Below are 16342 nucleotides of genomic sequence, written 5' to 3'. Positions count from 1 at the left end.
TTAAGAGTCAATCAAAATTTTGTATGTAATGTAAAGGGGGAGCAACTGCTAAGGGGGAGTACATGTCATGTAGTTAATTTTTGTATTGCACACTTAGTTGACAAATTTTTTTACTAAGTGTTGTCATCAATGCCAAAGGGGGAGATTGTTGGCATTTGATCATTTGGTCTAAACCGGTAATTGTTTGTTTACTCAATGCAACTGGTACATGTTTGATTAGATTGTTGTATGATGACTATGTTGTATGTTGTCATTGATGGAAACTATGTTTTTACAGTAATGAAAGTCTTATAGGGAAACCGGCAAGGCTCAACCAATAAGCAGAGACAGTTTTATCAGAACCGGTATTTAGGACTTTAACTGGTAAAAGACAAACAAAATAATATTCCGACAACTGGTACAAGAAATCTATGAAGAATGGGATGATGCGGTTTTGCATAAGCAACGAAGGCTGTTAGATGAAGTTATGTTCGTGACCTCATGTGCAGATTCGATCAGGTAAACGAGATTTGATTGACAGAGCAGGTATTCTGGTCGAGACTTAACCGGTAGTGATGTAAATCACTCAGATCGGTACAACGACACAAAATTGGATTTGTTATGTCGGTGACCAACATAACTAAGGTGTGTAATGCAAGATTGTCTAGGTATATTGAACCTAGGGAACTATTTCGAGCTTCTAGCCAAGATAATAATGTTTTTAAGATGTGTGATGAGGTATGAAGATATATATGAGTATGAGCTTAAATGTATGAAAGATCATTAGCAAATTTTGTATTTATGTTAGTGCGATGATTAGAGGAGTTGAGAGATAAAGTATATGTGATGTTGTAATATTATGAAGTGGATCTTATCAGACACTGAAGGTGTTATACTGAGATCATTTGTACTTGCTGTCTCCCTAACAGTTGCAGCAAGAAAATCCTCTCACAAGGTCACTCCTAACAGGGTGCAGTCAGATCCTAACAGGTCCGATCATTAAATCCTCTAATTAGGTGACACATTAACTTGTGTTTGAAAATCCCAGTAACTTGGGTAACTCCTAACAGGGGTGGTCCTCACAGGCCTTATTGTACAGCTCTTACCGGGCTTAGACACTCCTAACAGGGTGTGCCCCTAACTGGGTGTTGTAGACCTTAATCGGTCAGATCTCTATATTGTAGATAGTGGATCTTGGTGGGTACCAACTCCCCCGTGGTTTTTCCCATTTGGGTTTTCCATGTATAAACTCTTGTGTCATGTGGTTTATGCTTTATGTGGTGATTGCATACTTGGTGTTATTTCTTATATGCCTATTGAGTTTCACGTTGGTGAAATTGATAATCAGATTTGTATTGTTTTTACTTGACCTGATTCACCCCCCTTTTCAGTGCCTTATAAGTTCATCAATCTCTATCTCACGCACCTCATATATAGGAGATACACTACAAGAAACTATCAAATGGTATTATAAAACCATGGACTAAAACCACCCAATAAAGTAGAGCCGACCTTATCTCCCTTCTATATGCCCTATGACGTGTTAAAACACACATCAACATATGTCCCTCCCTTTTACATCTCATTTATGTGTCCAATACATTTTATATTTCCTATTTCGAGAATACAAACTTCCGAAGGCCATAAGTTGAGAACCGTGTGTCCTATTGACGAACTGTTTGAAGCATCAAAAAGATCGTGAAGTTATCTATTGCCTCGTAAGACACTACACCCTTATGACCACTTTTAACGACATTTTAGGACCTTTAAAGTCCTCAAAATTAAATTTAACCTTTCATTGCACCCCTCCAAAACGGAAACTAATATCTTCAAAACTAGTTGTGATCTTGCGACGTAAATTTACCAGAACACTTATCTATCCAACCAGAAGCTTCGGGGAGAATTTTGCACCATTTTGTGCCCAAATGAAAACTTACTATAATTAGTAACCTCATGTAAATTCAAGGTTGAGACACCATTTTCCCAACATGTTGCTTCTCTCGGATGGGAAATAATGTTTAAGCTCAAAGTCTTAAAAATTACTATTGTTGTATATACCTTTCTTCAAATAATTCCCTTTCTAACCCATGTTATCAAATTGAGATATTCAAAGTAAAGCTCAAAGTCTTTATCTTAATATCCTATTAAATTTTTTTATCAATATATATATTTTTTAAATGATAAAATGAAGCTCAAAGTCTTCAAATTAAGATTCATTTCCCGAGATGGCACAATAAAGCACAAAGTCTTCAAGGTTCTATCTTACCATAGTTTAGCTAATTTTAATCTTGAAAGTACCAATAGAAAGCTCAAAGTCTTCAAAATGATATCACATTCACCAATTCCTAATTCTATTAACAAGAGCTGAAATATGACACAAAGCTCACAAACCAATAATTGTTTCTACTCTTTAACAATATTTCCTCAACAACACCTTTACTTGAGAAAAATAAGAGTTTATAACAAGAATGACATAAAAACACTTTCACCATAAACCACAAATGAATCCAACACAAAGTCTAGATGCCAAAGTTTTCTTCTTATTTGATCAAATTTGTAAAATAACAATAGGAACACAAAGTTTCACTTTTTTTCTTCACTTCAGCAAAGTTTTGTTGCATATAGATTAAAAATTCTAGATCCATATTACAATTAGAAACTCCATATATATAAGTGAGGTGCATTGAGAAAATCTAGGAAAAACTATGACTAAAACAATGAAAAGTCCTATTTGACTTTGGACTCATGCATTCCCTAAGTGCAAAAACTTTAATACAAAATGACACTTGAAATGTCAAAGTCTTATTAAAAAATGCATCTACAACTTCTAAACTATAGAAAATTCTAAGTGTCACTAGGCATTCCATTTTGATCATGTTTCATGAACTCCTCAAACTTCTGCAAAATGTCTATCATCTGTTCTTGATCAGGTCCTTTAGTGTGACTTGTGATAACCTTGACCCAGGTAATAGAGTCTTCGAGGCTAATGAAACATTTCTTGTGCTTTTTCAGAAGAGAGGCTAGATCATCCGGATTTACTTAGATATCTATCAACTTTTCTATTGAAGATAATGAGAATACCTATTTTTCAACCTCTTCTCCAACAAGTAGACTAAATTATTTAATAATGAAATCTTCATGAAAAGGTTTTTTATTCTCATCCAGGAAAGTGCAAGGGAATGCTAATATCTTATCAATGATGTCCTTCCCTATTGGCAGTATTGTCATTGATGACAATCGATGTCAAGAGGTTGCAGTGAAGAAGACAACAATCATGCATAACACAAAGACAAGAGAAGCCATGTAAAGCGCATAACATGCAGGTTATGCAGTAATGTTGTAGGATGCAAAAGAATATGGACTATAGAGTGCAAATTAGTGTTGGAGCTGATCTACATATGCCTCATAGTGCGTTGGATGCATTGGGTTTGATTCTTGAGAACTGCAGATTCAAATATGTTATTTCATGGCAATTTGAGCAAGAATGGTGGTTCGAATCGACGACCTCTATCACTTATCAGAGTATTGCGTTTAACTGGAAAGGCCAAGTTTGAGTCGAGTAGCCCCCATTTGTCCTTGTGTTTTTTATTCTCATCTAGGAAAGTGCAAGGGAATTCTAATATCTTATCAATGATGTCCTTCCCCTTATCATTACATTCCTTTTATGCTTTCCTCATATTTTTGATAATTGCCTCTAAGACATTCATCTGATTCTCGAATACTTCTCTTTACTCAATGTACATATCCCTTGAAGGGAAAACTGAATTATCAACTAGAACATCTAATTGGAAATCTTCTAACTTCAACCAAGAGTCGAAGTACTTCTCATATGTTTCTATTTCATTTGAAAATAAACTCAAAGTTTTATCAATCTCAGCCTTTACCTCTTCTATATTGTTCATTAGAGTGATCACTGAACATAATCAATGAGCTCTTTAGATTAGCAACCTATCCATCCACTCACCGACTGGTCTTCCATGAGAATTGACCTGTTCAACTTGTTTAATGATCTGCTTATCTATAGATGAAGTGACAGGATCAACTATCTCTAATGACTTAGTTATCTTGATCAAAAATTTTGTGATCTTATAAACTTGTTTCTTCAACCTGTCCTTCTTGACCTTTTCTTCATTGTACATTGTCACAAGATGCTGAAAAGAAGTTTGAGCATCCTCCACTGTACCTTCATGTGTTTTCTTACCTAGGTCAATCCTTTTGATGACATAATATGTGGGTTGCACTCTATCAAAATCTGTGTTTGGAGGAGGAATTGTCATTTGTACATATTTGTTCTTTGATTTATCTACCTTCACCCTAGACAAATTTTTGGCCTTCTTGGTACCCTTGGGCTTAATAAGCACCAACTGACTAAAATCAAATTCATCTAGGGAGATGGTTTGCTTCTTTCTTTTAGGAGCGTTACTCATTAGTCAAGGTGTATCATTATCCACTCCAACAGTCGACACTTGTAGTAACAATAGGTGGAGTAGAGGTAACAATGGCAGGTGGATTTTGAGCAATAGATCAAAAAGTGTCTTCTACACAAGTTGCCACTCAAATCTAGATTAGTTCAAAAAATCTAACAACCCACAATTGAAACCAAAGGTGATCAAGCTCTGATACCACTTGTAAGGAAGTTAAGTAGCAGAACAACTTCATACACTAACCTTGAGAGGAGGATAATGCAAATTTTTTTATAGATCATTATAGCAGTTACAAAAACTCAACATAAATAATCAAAATATCATGCATACCACAACACAACACAGTGATTTACGTGGGGAAAACCCTTTTGGGAGAAAAACCCAATAGTCCAAAAGCAGCTCAATATATTATTCAACAATCAATAACAGATTACAATATAATTGCAAAGAAAGCTCTTCACAAGAGTACCACTAATCAAAGACTCAGAGGTAACTCAATTGCCATAAGACTCTTACATACAACCTCTATCTCATGCACCTCATATATAGGAGATACAATACAAGAAACCATCAAACGGTATTACAAAACCATGGGCTAAAACCACCCAATAAAGTAGAGCCAACCTTATCTCCCTTCTAGATGCCCTATGACATGTTAAAACAAACATCAACACTTGTCCCTCCCTTTTACAACTCATTTATGTCTTTGATACATTTTATATTTCTTATTTCAAGAGTACAAACTTCTGAAGGCCATAACTTGAGAACCGTGTGTCGTATTGACAAACTGTTTGAAGCGTCAAAAAGATCGTGAAGTGCTTTATTGCCTTGTAAGATGCTATGCCACTTACACCCACTTTTTAGGGTATTTTAGGGCCTCTAAAGTCCTAAAAATTAAATTTAAGCTTTTCATTGCACCCCTCCAAAACATAAACTTTAATATATTCAAAACTACATGTGATCTTGTGACATAACTTTACCAAAATGCTTATCTAGCCAAGCAGAAGCTTCGAGGAAAATTTCACACCATTTCATACCCAAATGAAAACTTACTATAAATAGTGACCTCATGGGAATCCAAGGTCAAGTCACCATTTTTCGAACATTCTCCCACTTGTCGAACACCTTGCAAGAGGAAAGGGAGTATCAATACAATAAATCAATTGCTAGAGGCCATGAGGCCCATAGACTCCAAACACCATCTAAACTTCTATGTGCTCACAACCTTAATTAAAGCATCTACAACATTCATCAAAGTTTCTACCTTAACCAACTTTACCTTGCCATCTTTGACCATATCTTTGACAAAATGATACTAAACATCAATATGTTTGGTTCGGGCATGAAATGTCGGGTTCTTAGCTAGGCAGATCGCACTGTGACTATCACAATAAATTGTCATTGTACCTTGTTTTATTCCAATATCTAAACACAGCCTCTTAATCCAAATGGCCTCTTTATAAGAATGAGTAGCTACCATATACTTTGCTTCAGTAGTGGACAAAGCAACCACAACCTGTTGCTTACTCATCCAACTAATTGCACCACCAAATAAAGTAAATACATAAGCACTAGTGGATCTTTTGCTATCACGATCACATGCCCAGTCTGAATCCACATAACCATGAATATCAATGGAAGTCATGTCTCCAACCAAATTACCATGATAACACAAAGAATACTCTAAGGCACCCTTCAAATATCTAAAGACTTTTGACTGCATCCCAATGAACTCTACTAGGATTAGACATATATTTGGAAAAACTTCCACTGCTTGGGAAATGTCCGGTCTGGTACAAACCATAGCATACATCAAACTTCCAACTGCACTCTGGTAAGGGACTATGCTCATGTCTTCCATCTTCGATGGGGATGTAGGACAATCCGAAGTAGAAAATTTCATTCCAACTACAAAAGGAACACATAATGGTCTCCAATCCTGCATGTTGAACCTCTACAAAACTAAATTAACATACTTACTCTAGCCTAGTCATAGATTTCTATTCACTCCATATCTTCTAATTTCCATCCCAAGAATGTGCCTTGCTACACCAAGATCTTTCATTTCAAATTTAGCAGCGAGCTGAGACTTTAGTTCTGAAATCATACCTTTCCCTTTACCAATGAATAACATATCATCAACAGACAATGCAATGTACAGGAAATGATCACCATTAGGTTTATAATAAACATAGTGATATGATTTAGAACACTCAAATCTCAAACTCAACACATATGTATCAATTTTTGGTACCACATCCTAGGACTCTGTTTGAGCCCATAAAAATATTTCTTTAATTTATAGACCAAATTACTTTTTCCTTACACCACATAGCACTTCGGTTGTGTCATATAAATATTCTCCTCTAAATCACCATGAAGGAAAGCAATTTTCACATCCATTTTCTCAACCTCTAAATTATAAGCAGCAACAATAGAAAGCAAAAATCTATTGGATGTCATTTTTGCAACAAGAGAAAATATCTCACCATAATCAACACCCTCAACCTAAGAGTAGCCTTTTGCAACCAAATTTTTTTAATACTTCTCAATGCTTCCATATGAACCAATCTTTTTCTTGAACACCCATGTACAACCAACAAGCTTCCTTCCTTCAGGAAATGGTACAAGATCCCATGTATCATTATTTTTCAAAGCTACCATTTCTTCTTCCATCGCAATATTCCAGGATTATGCATCACTCATACCTAATGCCTCTTCTACAGATCTAGGTTCATCCATATTGGTATTCTAAGAAAAAATACATATCCAATCATTAGGTGTATACCTTTTAGGTGGTTATCTGTGTCTTGTAGACTTTCGAACAAGCTGAGTTGGAAGTTCTTCCTCCTCTTTTGAATATTTAGAGCTAGATGAGCTCTCCTCAACTTTTTTCCTATCAAGTGGTCTGGATTCAACTCTTTCAAGTGTAGAAGGGAATTGAATCACATCTTTATGTTTAGTCTGTTTTGGCTACAATGTAACAAAAGGAGACTTAATTTCTCTAAAAATAACACTTCTAATATGAATTACCTTTTGTGCAATAGGATCCTAAATCTTATATCCTTTAAAACCATAACTGTAACCGATAAAGATACATTTCACATCCTTGTTCTCTAACTTTGTCTACTTCTCATTTGGTACATATTCATATGCCTTGCAACCAAAAAATTTGAATGTCTCAATGAAGGGTTTTGACTGAACCATGCTTCCATAGGTATTTTTCAACAAGAGCTGATGTAGGAGACTTGTTAATCAAGTAGCAAGAAGTGGCAACAACTTCAGCCCAAAAAAATTATTCTAGACTAGCACCACTCAACATGCTCCTAGACTTCTCCACCAGTGTCATGTTCATTCTTTCTGTAACTTCATTCTGCTGTGGAGAATACGGAGTTGTCTTTTATCTGTTAATACCACAATCTTTACAAAATTTATTAAAATCATTAGAGAAAAATTCACCACCATTATCAGTCCTCAAACATTTAATTTTTTTTCCAGTTTGCAACTCACCATTTCTTTAAATTCTTTAAAATGAATGAAAATTTCATATTTACTCTTTAGAAAGTATACCCGTGTCCTACTAAAATCATCAATAAATGAAACATAATATGTGGATTTTCCAATCGAAGGAACATCTACAGGACCAAACACATCAGAATGAATAAGATCCAAAACACCACAAGATTTATAAGAACTCGAGTAAAACTAAATGTGGTTTTTTTTTCCATAAATGCAATTCTCAAAGAAATCAAAGTCAAGATTACAATCATTCAAACCTTCAACAAGGTTTTTATTTTTCAAGGTCCTCAAACCCTTTTCTCCAATGTGGCCAAGCCTTTGGTGCCATAACATGTTCTTCTTTGCAGGTAACTTCTCTTTAGAAGAAAGAGCAACCTTAGGTGAAACCCTCAAATCTTTCGACGAAGTATCCACATATTTACTTTTTATATAAGTGCTATTACACTCAATAGTGTATGCCTTTAGCACAGAGTTTCCCAGACACAATCTGATTAGACCCTTAGCTTTTCAGTCCATAACACCTCGAATCTAACACCTCTAACAATCACCATAACACTCTTAATCATCTTACAACCTGCATTAGAAAAGACTACTTGCACACCCGCGTCTATCAATTTGCTCATAAATAATAAATTTTATTTTAAACCATGGATATGCAACACACCGCTAATCCTTTTTATTCTACCATCAAGAAACCTGATCCTAACTTTACCTCGACCAACAATGTCTAAATGTGAATCATCACCAAAGTACATCTTGCCTCCATTAAACTCTTCATTTTCAGAAAACCAATCTTTATTGGAAGTCATATGAAAATATGTCCCTGATTCAATTTAGCATGCATCATTACCTACATGAGTAGCCAAAGCTGCAATGAATGCATCACCATCTTTCTTCTTGGACTCAGAATCAGAATCAAACTTCTTCTTTTTCTTCTTTGCAGTCCTTATGGATGTGACCTAGTTTACCACAATTCAAGTATATGAATTTGGACTTTCCAGGAGATTTGGATCTCCCTTTGGATTTGGACTTATTGTGCTTCTCACTCTTCTTGCCTTTTTCCTGAGGTCTTCCATGAATAGTTAGGGCTTCCTTCAAACTGATGGATACCTTCCTTCACATATCTTCACCAAGTAGGGAACCCACCACATCTTTAGACTTCAAAACAACAGAAGTACTACCGATAGCCATAACAAGAGAATCCCATGAATCAGGCAAAGAACAAAGCAAGATCTAGCATTTATCATGTTCGTCCATTTTAACACCAACAAATACCAATTGAGCCACCAACATATTAAATGCTTCTAAGTGATCTATAATTCGTTCACCCTCTTCCATCTTCAAGGATTATAATTTGTTCCTCAAGAAAATCTGATTTAATTAAGATTTGGCTTGATACATCTCACCAAACTTAGTCCATAACTTCTTTACAATGTTCTCTTCGTGGGCATTGATCAGAACAGAGTTTGCCAGACACAATTTGATTAGACCCTTAGCTTTTCAGTCCATAACATCATACTATGCAACTACAGTAGGATCTGCAGATCTTGAGATATTCACATCAATAGCATCCCACAAATCTCGATCTATTAGCAAATCTTCCATCTTCAGCTTCCACATCTCAAAATTACTACTATTAAATTTCTCCATATCTATTCTCCCTGACTAACTTGCCATCTGAAAATTCCTGTAACAAGATCAAAAAGTGTCTTCTCCACAATCTCCCACTCAAATCTAGATTAGTTCAAAAAACCCAACAACCCACAACTAAAACCAAAGGTGATCAGGCTCTGATACCACTTGTAAGGAAGTTAAGTAGTGAAACAACTTTCTACACTAACCTTGAGAGGAGGATAATACAAAAACTTGTACAGATCATTACAATAGTTACAATAACTTAACATAAATAATAAAAATATCATTCATACCACAACACAGTGATTTACATGGGGAAAACTCTTTTGGGAGAAAAACCTCACACTCCAAAAGCAACTCAATATATTATTCACCAATCAATAATAGATTACAATATACTTGCAGAGCAATCTCTTCGTAGAAGTACCACAAACTAGAGACTCAGAGGTAGTTGAATCTCCATAAGACTCTTACACACAACCTCTATCTCACACACCTCATATATAGGAGATACAATACAAGAAACTGTCAAACAATATTACAAAACCATGGGCTAAAACTACCCAATAAAGTACAACCAACCTTATCTCCCTTATAGATACCCTATGACCTGTTAAAACGCACATCAACACATGTCCCTCCCTTTTACATCTCATTTATTTGTCTGATACATTTTATATTTCCTACTTCAGGAGTACAAACTTCCGGAGACCATAACTTGAGAACCATGTGTCCTATAAATGAATTGTTTGGAGCGTTGAAAAGCTTGCGAAGTACTCTATTGCCTTGTAAGAAACTACACCTCTTATGAGCACTTTTTTGGGTATTTTGAGGCCTCTAAAGTCCTCAAAATTAAATCTAAGCCTTTCATTGCACTCCTCCAAAATGGAAACTTTACTATCTTCAAAACTAGTTGTGATCTTACGTAACTTTACCGGAATGCTTACCTAGCCAACCAAAAGCTTCAAGAAGAATTTTGCACCATTTTGTGCCCAAATGAAAACTTACTATAAATAGTAAGCTCATGTAAATGCAAGGTTGAGACACCATTTTCCCAACACGTTGCTTCTCTGGGATGAGAAAGAATGTTTAAGCTCAAAGTCTTAAAAATTACTGTTGTCCTATCAATCTTTCTTCAAATAATTCCCTCTCTAACCCATGGTATCAAATTGAGATATTAAAATTAAATCTCAAAGTCTTTATCTTAATATCCTATTACAACTTTTTATCAATATATATATTTTTTTAAATGATAAAATGAATCTCAAAGTCTTCAAATTAAGATTCCTTTTCCAAGATGGCGCAATAAAGCACAAAGTCTTCAAGGCGTTATCTTAGTATAGTTCAACTAATTTTAATCTTGAAAGTACCAATATGAAGCTCAAAGTCTTCAAAATGATATCACATTCACCAATTCCTAATTCTATTAACAAGAGCTAAAATATGACACAAAGTTCACAAACCAACAATTGTTTCTACTCTTTAACAATATTTCCTCAACAACACCTTTACTTGAGAAAAATAAGAATTTATAACAAGAATGATATAAGAACACTCTCACCATAAACTACAAATGAATCCAACACAAAGTCTAGATACCAAATATTTCTTCTTATTTGATCAAGTTTGTAAAATAACAATAGGAACACAAAGTTTCACTTGTGTTCTTCACTTCAACAAAGTTTTGTTGCATATAGATTAAAGATTTTAGATCCATATTACAATAAGAAACTTCATATATATAGGTGAGGTACATTGAGAAAATATAGGAAAAACTATGACTAAAACAAAAAAGAGTCCTATTTGACTTTGGAATCGTGCATTCCCTAAGTGAAAAAATTTAAATACAAAATGACACTTGAAGTGTCAAAGTCTTATTCAAAAATGCATCTACAACTTCTAAACTATAGAAAATTCTAAGTGTCACCAGATACTCCATTTTGATCATGTTTCATGAACTCCTCAAACTTCTACAAAACTGCTTTCATATGTTCTTGATTAGGTTCTTTAGTGCAACTTGTGATAACCTTGACCCGTGTAATAGAGTCTCTGAGGCTTATGAAATGTTTCTTGTGGTTTTTTAGAAGAGAGGCTAGATCATTTAGATTTACTTGGATATATATCAACTTCCCTATTGAAGATAATGAGAATACCTTTTTCAACCTCTTGTCCAACAAGTAGACTAAATTCTTTAATAATGACATCTTCATGAAGAGGTTTTTGATTCTCATCCAGGAAAGTCAAGGGAATGCTAATATCTTATCAATGATGTCCTTCCCTATTGGCGGTATTTTCATTGATGTCAAGTGATGTCAAGAGGTTGCAGTGAAGCAGGCAACAGTCACGCATAACACACAAACATGCCATGTGAAGCGCATAACACGTAGGTTATGTAGTAATGTTGCAGGGTGCAAAAGAATATGGACTACAAAGTGCAAATCATTGCTGGAGCTGATCTACATATGTCTCAAAGTGCATTGGACCCATCGGGTTTGATTCTTGAGGACTGTAGATTCAAATATGTTATTTCATGGCAGTTTGACCAAGAATGGCAGTTTGACTCGACGACCTATGTCACTTATCAAAGTATTGCGTTTAACTGGAAAGGCCAAGTTTGAGTAGAGTGGTCTCCATCTGTCCTGGTGTACGCACATGTACATGTGTTTGTGGCTCAGTGGTTTACTCAAGCTATGCTATATGTCTGTGCAGGACCCATTGTGCATGTGTTGGCATCCCGCTACCCCGTGACGTTGAAAAGTGAGATGCACTAGTTGTGCGGGATAAGAGTTTCATTGAGGTCGAAGACCCCCTTGCTATCCTGCGACATGATGAATAAGAGTCTTGTGACCATGGGGAAAATAAAAAGACAAGGGAAATGCATCCCCTGCCATACCGCACTGCTAAAGACCAAAGAAAGTTGGTCCTACGAGATGAGAAAGTAATGAAAGGACAGAGGCTCCTTGCTATCCCCTAGTGCTAAGAAGGATGATATGATGGTCATGTGGGGTAACATGAAGATAGTGGTAAATGGTTCTTGCTATCCCGCACGAGTCAAGATGGGTTTGGGATGGTTGTGTGGGACAAGATAGTAAAGCGAGAGAAGAATCCCTCTATCTCGCAGCTTGCAAAGGGATGAAAAGAGGACCCTGCGAGGTAAATGGAGAACAAAGAGAATGTTGAAGTCTCTTATCTCGCATGAGTTAAGAGGTCATGCTGAATGTCGTGCAAGATAACAAAAGGTGAAGGGAGACATGTTCCCCGCTATCCCGCGATATCAAAGACCATAAGTTAGAACTCTTGTGGGACAAGAGAAATTGAATATTTGTGCATCCCGCCATCCCACATGGGTAATGAGAGCTCGTAAATGATGATGCAAGATAATGAAAAGAAAGAATGAGGTAGCCTGATTGGAGCCGATTATCCACGTGGTGGTTGACCAAGGCTGACCTGATGACTTGGATGTTGATAAAAAAGACTTTTGATGGCATTTGTGCATGCCAATAGTCATAGAGTTTTAACTAGAGGCTGACCGACCTTGACTGAAGTAATCTGACAAAGAAAATGGAGACATATGGCTCCTTGGCTTGTCGATAAAAATATTTGATACACAGAAGTCGGTGACATTGAATCTATGTGTGGTAGTTGTCGATCTTTTCAGAGTAGGTCGATAGAAGATGGAAAACACATTAATGGTGACCAAGTTGCAGACGGTTGAAGGGCTCAAGGTGATCGACAGAGGCAGAATCAAATATGTTGGATAGATTGAGCTTGCTAAATATAGCAACCCAGTACAAAGCACTTTTAGAAAATCAAAGAAGAGCCATTTAATGTAGATGGTTGATTCAAGAAAGAAAATCCAATTTACTATAGACTGAATCCCAGAGAGAAATAAATTAATTTTAAATTGCATATTTGGAGGGAAAAAAATTCCTCTATGCAGAGCTGATTGTACAGGGTTGTAAGTGTGATTCAATGTTGGTAGGTGTGGCCATTGGGGCAAAGATAGAGGTGGAAATAGAAATATCTCAACAAGTTGACTGTGAAAAAAGTGTGCTAAGTAGAGTGGGTGTGCTGCATAGAGTAGTGTTGCTGCTGAGAGAAGATAGAGATATATACAGAAGTAGAGAAAGTAAGCACAGAGAAAGAACGAAGAATATAATGAAGTTGAAGCTGTAGTGAAAAGTAGAAGACAACCAGATAGAGGAAGAAGAAGAAACAAAACAATAATTTCAGCAGGCAGAGAGTTGCATTCTCAAGATATGAGAAATTTGTAAGTGTTACAAAACTCATTTGTAACAAGGCTTTATAACTGTATTGAAATTTTTTTATAATCATTGTAAATCTCTTAATGGGTGCTCAGAGCAGGGGTAGGTGCTCCTTTGAGTAGGTGCTCATAAAATCAGGGGTTGGTGGTCCTTGGGTTGGTACCCTAAACTTTATAATCTATTATTTACTATGAGGCTGGATTGGAGCAGTAGACTCCAACAACTATTCTCACTGAGGTTTTTCTCACATTGGATTTTTCGTCATATATTTTGTGTTGTGATTTGATTTGTGTGTGTGTATATGTTCTTAATTAATTTGCAAATTTAGTACTTGCACACATAGTTAAAAGTTTTAAAATAAACTTATTTACCCCCCTCTTAGTGTCCATTTGTGTTCTTCATTTGGTATCACAACGAGGTTCCCGTACTGTAAAGCTTTCTCTAGCTTGGGTAGATCATGTCTTGGGAACACAATGGCTAGAAATGAGTCTTCCTCCAAAGCACATATGTTTGATGGCACCAACTATGCCTTTTGGAGTAGAAAAATGGAGACATACATGTCTTCTCTTGGGTTTGACATATGGATGTCAGTGAATAATGGATATATAGTTCCATCCACTCCTCCTACTGATCTTGATACTAAATGGGAATATAAGATCAATGCAAAGGCCAAAAATGTTATCTTAAGTGGTATGTTTGATATAGAGTTTGTCAAAGTCATGCACTGCACTTTAGCAAAAACATGGGATAAGATACAAAGATTATATGATGGAGATACTAAAGTAAAAGAAGCGAAACTGCAAAATTTAAGAACTCAATTTGAAAATTGGAAAATTAAAGAAGAAGAGAAGCTAGCTATTTATCTACAAAGAGTGGATGAGATTGTGAGCACAATAATAGGACTTGGAGAAGAAGTCATAGATGAATTTATTGTCAAAAAGGTCATGAGATCATTGACTACAAGGTATGACACAAAAGTTTCTGCTATTGAAGAAGCTAAAGATCTGAAATCTTTCTCTATGGATGAATTGTTTGGGTTTCTATCAACTTATGAGATGAGGACAGTAAGTGTTGAAGTTTTTAAGAGAGAGGTTGCCTTCAATACCACACAAAAAGGAAAAGAACAAGCTACAAATGAGGATGAAAATGATTCTGATGCTACCGTAGCAAAATTTGTAAGGAAGCTCAAAAGAAGTTCAAGAAAGTACAAAGGTAAGTTGCCCTTCAAATGTTTCAACTATGGCAAGATTGGACACTTTTCATCTAAGTGCCCTTATGGAGAAAAGGATGAAGGGAAAGGAAAAGATGAAAAATTGTTACAAGCCAAGGAGAAATTTTAGGAGAAATAATAGTCTTTACACATTTGAAGATGATGCCTCTAATGAAGAAAGTGTCTCTAAAGATTGTTGCAGTGAAAGTAAAAAAGAAGTCAATCTCTTCACGACACAAGGAGAATTATTTGTTGAACATATTGTTGATGATGAAGAAGAGGAAATTGAAGTTGAAGGACCTTGAGGGTGAACTTGTGAGTGCACTAGAATAACTTAGAAATGTAAGGAAGGAATATAAAAAGTACTAGAATGTTGTTGCTGAAGAACAAGATCTACTAAAAAATCACTTGAGGAATCAAAAACAATAATTTCTAATATGAGAATCTAGTTGGAAGAAGCCACAAGTATGTATGAAGTTACAAAATCAGATTTAGAGAAGAAGGATAAGGAGTGTCTAAAATTGAAAGAAGACCTTGTAAATTTAAGAAAGGAATTGGAAAAGAATAAAGATGAACTTAACATGAGGATTAAGTATGGTGGCAACACTAAAGCACTAGACAAAATGTTAAGTAAGCAAAAGCACAACAAGGACATCAATGGTGTTGGATTTGAAAATGGAAAATATTCTAACAGTAAAGATTCATTAGGCAAGGAGATACACTTCACATCTTCAAGTGAAAGTGAAGTCAAACAAACATTCACTGTTAGCAAGTCCAATGAGAAGAAGACGTGTTACTGCTACAAAGAATCAGTCAATGAACCAACATGTTGATCCTAGAAGAAAAGCAAATGTTAATGATGGAGGCTTCACAAAGGTCAAGAATACAAGAAATAATAACTCAAGAAGACCAAACTATGTTGCTCCAAGGAGACCAATGAGAAGCAAATTCAATAATGATTGGTATGTACCTCAATTCCAGGGCTACTCCTATAAATGTAACACTTATGGTCATAGAATTATTGATTGTAATCTTATGCATAGGTTTCCATCTAGTTTTGAAAGTAGAAATCAATTTGTTGCTCTTAGGGATATGAATGTTATTTGTTATCATTGTAATGGGTATGGTCATAGGAGTTATGAATGTAGGAGAGATGTATCTCAGTCCTACACTAGTTTTTCAAATTCATCATTAAATGTAAATGTTAAATGTTATCATTGTCAAAACTTGGGCCACGTTGAAAAACATTGTAAGCAAAAGACTGCCAAGAAAAATAAGGTAGTATCAACCTTGGAACCAAGTGTCAATTT

The 16342-nt window shown here is 35.6% G+C and overlaps 1 protein-coding gene across 1 annotated transcript; it reads left to right on the top strand.

The window, feature by feature from the left end:
* Window positions 1–14295: 14295 nt before the first annotated feature.
* Window positions 14296–15162, top strand: LOC131035829 (uncharacterized). Its single transcript, XM_057967559.1, has one exon. It carries the CDS (start codon window positions 14296–14298, stop codon window positions 15160–15162), a length of 867 nt encoding a protein of 288 aa, XP_057823542.1.
* The last annotated feature ends 1180 nt before the right edge of the window (window positions 15163–16342 follow it).

Source organism: Cryptomeria japonica, chromosome 5 (genome assembly GCF_030272615.1).
Source record: "Cryptomeria japonica chromosome 5, Sugi_1.0, whole genome shotgun sequence".
NCBI lineage: Eukaryota > Viridiplantae > Streptophyta > Pinopsida > Cupressales > Cupressaceae > Cryptomeria > Cryptomeria japonica.
This window is presented reverse-complemented; position numbering and strand designations above follow the sequence as displayed.